This window comes from Microtus ochrogaster, unplaced genomic scaffold (assembly GCF_000317375.1).
Source record: "Microtus ochrogaster isolate Prairie Vole_2 unplaced genomic scaffold, MicOch1.0 UNK14, whole genome shotgun sequence".
Lineage (NCBI taxonomy): Eukaryota > Metazoa > Chordata > Mammalia > Rodentia > Cricetidae > Microtus > Microtus ochrogaster.
This window is the reverse complement of record NW_004949112.1, coordinates 2673864-2681359: the sequence shown is the minus strand read 5'-3', so window position 1 is coordinate 2681359 and position 7496 is coordinate 2673864. Positions and strand designations below refer to the sequence as shown.

The window sequence follows — 7496 nt, the reverse complement described above, 5'->3', positions numbered from 1 at the left end:
GTGTGGCTCAGTGGTAGAGCCCCTGCCTAGAATCCCCCAGTGAGGGGCTGGGGTGTGGCTCAGAGGTAGAGCCCCTGCCTAGAATCCCTGGGGGTAAAGCTCATCATGAGCAAGGCTCTGATTTTGATCCCAATAGGGAAAAAGGCCACAAAGTTCAGCCCTGGACAATGGGCTCAAACAGTGACACATTGTCCCATGTTACACGGACCAGAGTTCCTCGCATAGTCATTCACTCCACCAATTTCCTCTGCCACTGAAGTCCCACTGAAGGGGCCAATCCCCTGGGCTGGCCCCTGGGGGCCTCACTTTCCACTGTTCTTACATCAGTTAGTCACAAGCACATATTGTGCATTAGCCATCAGACAGGAAGGGAGCCGAAATCTCGGTGCTATCAATTTCCTACTGGTTGACCTGAGCAAGCAAGCCCTCTGGGTATCATTGTCTCCATGAATGGAGAACAGAATTGTGCTTCCCGCCCTGCATGGCTGAGAGCCTGTCAAAGTCCATGTGGTTTCTGGAAACTCGGCACCCATCTGCAGCACTGTACGTGTTTGGTGGGAGAGCCACCATCAGCTTGCTTTAGGCCAAGCTGAGGGAGAAAGGACACAGCCTGGTGTGTGCACGGCTAGGGAGGTGCGGTGGGCAACAAGAGTTCCTAGGAAAGGGATTCAGAGCTGAGCCTAGCAGAGAAAGCTATGTGTATCCACGGATTCCTCAGTGACCATGGGCCCCGAGTCACTTAACATTCTGGAATGTCGGTGACATCAACAGTCCCCAGCAAAGAAGCCAGCCAAGAACTTGACAACAGCACTCAGAGCAGGCCCAGGACAGCTTAAGTCCTCGATAAATATTTACAGTCACTATTCTCAGGGTTTTTTTTTTTTTTCATTATAGTTGTAACATTCTTTGTTAAACTCTATGATCCTGTTTGCTCTCTTATAAATGGAGTTAATCACACCTTAGCTGTCCACGAGACACACCCAACAAGCGTATTTAAGAGGAACAAAAGCTGTGCATGTCACTCCCACCAGCCAGAGTGCCATGGCCGTGGGGTGTCACTTTCCACCAGCCCGGAGTGCCATGGCCGTGGGGTGTCACCCCTCACCAGCCCGGAGTGCTGTGGCCGTGGGGTGTGAGGCAGCAAGCAGGCCTCTGGAGACCTCCTGCATTTCCAACAGGAAGCCAGGATGCGGCACAACTTCCGTGTGCAGTACCCCCACTTGAAGTGCTATGCAGACATCAGAAATGGATCACAGAGCTTGGTAAATCACCTCAATCAACCTGGATATCATCAATCCCACAACATTATTTTGTTTTATTCTGCTGTTTCAGAACAGGATATCACTCTGCAACCCAGCTGGCCTCAAAGTCAAGATCCTGCCAGAAGGTGTTGAGATGGCTCGGGGAGTAAAGGTGCCTGCCACGATGACCTGAGTCTGAACCCAAGACTCATGCCTACGAGAGAACCAATCCAGCAAGCTGCGCTCTGACCTCCATACATGCCCCACCCCAAGTAAATAAATGTAATCATTTTTAAAAGATCCTCCTCTCTTCTCTATGCATGGTTCCATGGCGGTTTTTATTTTTATCTCTTTCTCTTTAGTAAAATGGGGCTAATAAAGGCCACGCCTTGCTGAGCAGAATGAAATGAACTAATGAAGCCATGTAGGCTCATTAGTCTTGAATTTTCACTGTTTATTATTAAAAAGTGATACAGGGTGCCCCATACAGGACATCCAGCCGGGGGAAGCAGGCTCCAGTCGTTGGATAAAGTACAAGTTGGGCCAGTCTTAGGGTTGCTAGCCGCCATTCCAGCTATGCTAAAGGACAGGCAGCAGCAGCCCAGGTTAGAGGCCAGCCTTGGTTACAACAGAGATCTCATCTTTAGGTAAAAAAAACAAAAACAAAAACAAAAAAAACAAAAAGTAGCTCGGGGAAGTGGCTCAGCAATAGAAGACTTGCCTAGAATTTCCCAGTGAGGTGCTGGGGGCATCGCTCAGTGTTGGTGCACCTGTCTAACCTCCTATTCCATAAAAAATAAAGCATTAGAATTATTCACTAGTTGGAGGACAGTCACAGGACTCTAAGCCACTCCCTGCTAATCCAGGTCAGGTTGGAGACACCTGGCACCCCACGTGGGGGAATGTCACTCACGTAAATGAGCCCGGAGTAGTAGCGCTCTCGCAGGTTGTGCAGGACGGATGCCTCGTTGAGGCAGGTGAGCTCAGCCATGTCCTCTGCCTTGCTGAACTTGGGTGGGTTCATGCGCTGGATTTGGTCCCTGGGCAGCCGCAGGCGCCGCCCACTCTCCGCCAGCTCCACTTCTGCCTCCTCCTCTCCTTCATCGCGTAGGGCTGCGGCCTCGAACCCATGTAGTTCTGAGGGCACCCATACCATGCGTCGTGCTGTCCACTCCACCTGTGGCCCTCCAGGGCCGCCCACGTTTGGTGTCCGGGGTGCAAACAGGAACGGCTGGGCCGACTCAGGCACAGGGCCTGGCCTGGCAGCCACCTTCCTCCCAGACACAGACAGGGTCATTGCAGCCATCGTCTGTGGAAAGAGAGTGGACACATTAGTTGGGACTGCCTTTGACCACACTGGGACTTAAAGCCCTCCTGTATGCTAGAAAACATTGTACCACTGAGTCACCCTTCAGTCCTTTTTTTGTTTCTTTCCTCTTTTTTTGGGGGGGGGTGGTTTTATTTTTTTGAGACAGGGTTTCTCTGTGTAGTCCTGGCTGTCCTGGAACTCGCTCTGTAGACCAGGCTGTCCTCTAACTCACAGAGATCCGCCTGCCTCTGCTTCCTGGGTGCCGGGATTAAAGGCGTGCGCCACCACCGCCTGGCTCCTTCTGCTTCAGTTTTACACTAGACGGAATAAGACTGTGCCACCTGGCCCAGATTTGCTACTTAAAAAATTGATTTCAACTGAATGTGAGGGCCCACGCCTTTAATCCCAGCACTGGGGAGGCAGAGATAAGCAGATCTCTGAGTTCAAGACCAGCCTAGTTTACAAAGCAAGTTCCAGGACAGCCAGGGATATACAGAGAAAACCTGTCAAAAATGCAAAAATAATAAACAAACAAATAAATCCATTTATTATGGGTCTGGAGAGACATTTCAGAGGATCTGAGTTCAGTATCTTGTATTGGGTGTTCACAACTACCTGGACTCACCCTTTCCCCCCACATAAAGTAATATAAATAAATCTTCTTGTAAAGGATTTATTATTTGTGTGTGTGTCTGGTGTGTTTGGGTGTGTGTGTGTGTTTGGTGTGTTTGGGTGTGTGTGTGTTTGGTATGTTTGTGTGTGTGTTTGGTGTGTTTGTGTGTGTGTGTCTGGTGTGTTTGGGTGTGTGCGTCTGGTGTGTTTGGGTGTGTGTGTGTGTGTGTGTGTCCGGTGTGTCCGGTGTGTGTGTGTGTGTGTTTGGGTGTGTGTGTCTGGTGTGTCTGGTGTGTGTGTGTGTTTGGGGGTGTGTGTGTCTGGTGTGTTTGGTGTGTTTGGGTATGTGTCTGGTGTGTGTGTGTGTGTTTGGCTGTGTTTATATGTCCACATGTATGAAGTTCTCACAGAGGCCAGAAGATGCACTGATTCCCTGGAAATGGAGTGATGGTGTAGATGTTGAGGAACAAGCAGCCGTTCTCTGCAATCAGTGCTACAATGTCTATACCACATGCATGCAGTACCCATGGTGGCCAGAAGAGGCCGGTGGATCCTCTGGAACTGTAGTTACAGACTGTTCAGAACCACCATGCTGGTGCTGGTAACTGAACAGAGATCCTTTGCAGGGAGCAGCCAGCGCCCCTAAGCGCTGAGCCATCTCTCCACTGCCCCTCCCCTCAAAATGTGCTTACCATAAAATTTTAAACACACTCTTGGCTTGCATTCTGTTTATATTGGACAGTACTATCCTAATCTCAGGAGACAGATAAAAAGATAAATTGTTACAATCATGTAAATGGTTTAATGGTGACAAACGGCTATCAGAGGTATAGAGCAGGGAGAGGGGGTGCTGGTGCCGAGGCCGCGCTTACATTTTACCTGGACTAAGTAGCAAAGCCTTTCCTACTAAAATAAAGACCTGCATGATCTAAGGGGTGGACTGCTAGGACAGTGGGGTAAAAGCAAAGGCCCTGGGGCAGGAATGTGTACCTGTCTGCAGCTCTCCAGTGGCTGGAGCTGCAATGAGGAGAGGGTAGGAGGTGGCAAGAACACTGCCCACTCTAGGGGGCCCAGGCAGGCCCGGATCTGACGTCTGTCACCTCTGCACCCACCTGCCCCATAATCACAGGATGGTCGTCCATCCCCATCCTCCCTCTGGCTCCCCCCCCCCGCACTCTTTCTTACATTTATTCTGCATTCTCAGAGGCACTGGAGGCGGGACCCCACCTTTGAGCAGGCCTTAAGGTGCGCTGGGCCCAGCTAAGTCTCGGATAATTTAAGGAGAGTTCCTGGGTACAGGCACAGTACCTGGGCGCCTTCCCACCTGCTGGGGTCACTGATTAGGGAATGTCGCGGTTCCAGGGGGTTCAATTATCAAACAGAGAATGTCCCACACTGTCTCTCTTGCAGGAAGTAGACCCTACGGTCCCGTCACCTCCATCCAAAAGCAAAGAGCACCACACCCCATCTTCCACTTCACCCTGTGACCAGGCCACCTGCACCTCCAGTGCACCCCTTGGGAGCATCCACCCAAGCTCTCAGCTTGTTCAAGGGGTTCCCCCCTAATCTTGTCCCCCCTAATCTTGGCCCCAGGAGCGTTTCTCACATGTAAACTTCCTCCCACCCCCACCAGCACCAACAGCCAAAAGTTCCCAGTCACTGTGGCCCCCGAGCTCAACAAATGGTGAGCCCCAAAGGGCCAAGGATCACCCCAGGCTCCGTGTGGCAAAGATACACCCAGAGCCAAGCCCCATCCCAGGGACTTTACCCCACCCCACCCACCTGCTTCCTCTCCAGCCTGGTGGCCTTTGACCAGAAAGGGTTTCGTGGCTCTGAGCCTCCCCGCCCCATCACTCCCCCTAAGTGCTAGAAGAGCAGGCTCAGCGCCTCAGAGTCAGGGCTCAGGGCCCCGGAGTGGGAGCTGCAACCCCACTGGTGCCCACTGAAGCCAGGGTTAGAAGTGGGGATGTGGGGTTCCAGCAGGGTAGCCTAGGACCTGGCCCCAAATGGCTGAGCCAAAGTCACACACCTCTCCCTTAGGCAGCAGGAATGTGGTGCCAGGACTCATTAGTGTCACTTAGGCAGGTGAGAGCACCTGGGAGGGGCAGACAGCGCTGTGTGGAAAAGGAAAGCAGCCAGGGCCCCGCCCGTCCGGACAGGGGCTGGGACAGAACCAAGCTTATGACCTCAGCCTATGGGTGAGATCCCATCCTGCTCCCGCCTCCTCCCTCAGACAGGGGGTCCAGGTCCCAGCTGCCCCTCTCATCTTGTCCCCCCTAATCTTGGCCCCAGGACACAGGGGTCCGGCTCCCGCCTCCTCCCTCAGTCACAGGGGTCCTGAGCCCAGTCAGCTCTCCTCCCTGAAGTCCAGGTGTCCAGGCCCCAGCCTCCTCCCTCAGATCAGGTGTCCAGACCCCAGCCCTTCTCCCTCAGACCCAGAGGTCCATGGCCCAGCTTCCTCCCTCAGACCTATGGGTCCTGAACCTCAGTTCTCCTTCTTCAGACACTGGGGCTCATGCTCAGCTTCCTCCTTCTGACTTGAGGTACCCTGCCCATGTACCTCCGGAAGCTCGCATCCTAACCCCCTCTCCTCCTGATCAAGTGTCCTGTGACCTGCCTCCTCTATCCCGTGGACCCCCGAGGATACCTGGGCGCCTGGCGGTGGAGAGATGGGGAGGCCTTGGAGTCCAGATCCTCTCCAGCACCCAGGTGAGGCCGGCTCTGCGGTCCAGCGAGGGGCGGGGCCTCAAGCGTCAGGAGGCGGGACCGGCCTCTGACATCACCCGACACCTGCCGGGCTGGGCAAGGGGGTGGGGCCTGGAGCGGCAGCCAGCCAGAGGTAAAACCTGTTGCCAGGTGGGCGGCGGCAGATAAAGGTGAAAGTCCGGCGCAGAGCCAGCCTGCACACGCCTAGGGTTCGAATCCCTCTCCGGCCTTCTGGACCTCCGCTCTCCTCGCTAGGAACTGAGGCTCATGAAATCGATAAAAATCATGTGGGAAAAGGGAACTAGACTGCTGTTTTATCATTTATTACCTCTGAACTTCAGCTTCCTCAACACTGGAAGTGAGGCACCCCAATCCTTAGGTACGATGTCAAAATGCTATGTCTGCTATGGGGGCTTGGGTCTCTTTAGGGTGAACTGGAGAGGGTAGGCGTGTCTGCCAGAAACTTATAGTTTCTCCTTAGAAGATGTAAAGAGTTCTGACTTACACAATTTATTTTCTTTTTTGTTTTTCTGGTACAGGGTCTTAGGCAGCCTAGGCTGGCCTGGAACTGGTCGTGTAGCTGAGGCTGGTCTCGAACTACTGATTACTATTTTGGTGTTATTAAAAAAAAAAAGGAGGGGAGCCACATGGCTAGGCACACCAGGTCCTCCATTCTCCATCACGGCCCAGTTACTCTGTGAAATGGGGACTACAGAAACCACCTCAACTCCATTCTCAGTTACGAATTAAAGTGCCCAAGTCCATTGTGAGGGTGTTCGGATACGACTTGGCTGTGCGTAGTGGCGCAGTCCTCTCATCCCAGCATAGAGAGACTCAGGCAGGAAGGTTGGGACTAGAGGTCAGCTTGGTCTACACCGTGAGCTCCAGGCTAGCTAAACTACAGAATGAGAACCCGTCTCAGAAAAATTAATTAAACCAAGTCAAAACAAAACAAACTGGGACACTCAGATAAATACATCCGTCCCAGCCCCTGGTCCTTCCCTCTCTCTCTGATCCACAGCTATTCCCTCCTATTCACGGTAGTCCGGGGAGCTAGGGACAGGAGACCATGACTCAGGTGTTCTATCACACAAAGTTCCAAGCACTGCCTCAGTTTCCCTTTCTGTAGAACAGACCGGGTGACTCCTTCAGAGAGGACCCCAGGATCCCTGGCACGCGGTGGGAAGCAAGGCTGGGTGACTGCAACCCCCTCTACCCCTCCTCGACCCCGGGCTCGCTTGCACCCACAGTGAATGCCCCGTCCCACCCCTCCCCGTGGCCCCCAGCACAGTCCGTCGGCTCCGGCCTCCCCTGGCCTGGCCGCCCCTGGCACCACCGCCCCGGACGCACTGCGGGGGCCCCGGACACTCACCGGCGCCCAGGGCGGTCCAGAGGCCTCGGCCTGGGCAGAAAAGGGGGAGGGGCCTTCGTGGAGCAGCCCCGCCCACAGGTGGGCACCACGGACCAATCAGCACTCGCTGCGGCCCGCTCCGACCCCATCCCCGAGGCTCAGCTCTGTCCAATCAAAAGGAGTGACTGGTACGCCTTGCCAATCAGAAGTTGGCGAAGCGTGCCAGGCGTGGGAAAAGAACCTGGCCGAGAGTGCGCGGCCGTTGGAGGGGCCCGGG

General features: G+C 53.9%; 1 protein-coding gene across 6 annotated transcripts in view; it reads right to left on the bottom strand.

Moving 5' to 3' along the window:
* Nucleotides 1-7282, bottom strand: part of Myh14 (myosin heavy chain 14) — a 61059-nt gene extending 53777 nt beyond the window's left edge. For 5 of the 6 annotated variants that reach the window (XM_026789091.1, XM_026789094.1, XM_026789093.1 and 2 more), the window contains exons 1-2: nt 5810-6398; nt 2155-2550 (exon numbers count right to left, since the gene is read on the bottom strand). In XM_026789091.1, the coding sequence (XP_026644892.1) occupies nt 2155-2547 (393 nt within the window). In that variant the 5' untranslated portion in view covers nt 2548-2550; nt 5810-6398. Of the gene's footprint in view, nt 1-2154; nt 2551-5809; nt 6399-7240 lie in introns of those variants that run through there. The other variant, XM_026789092.1, reaches the window with a different exon arrangement.
* Between the last annotated feature and the right edge of the window lie 214 nt (nt 7283-7496).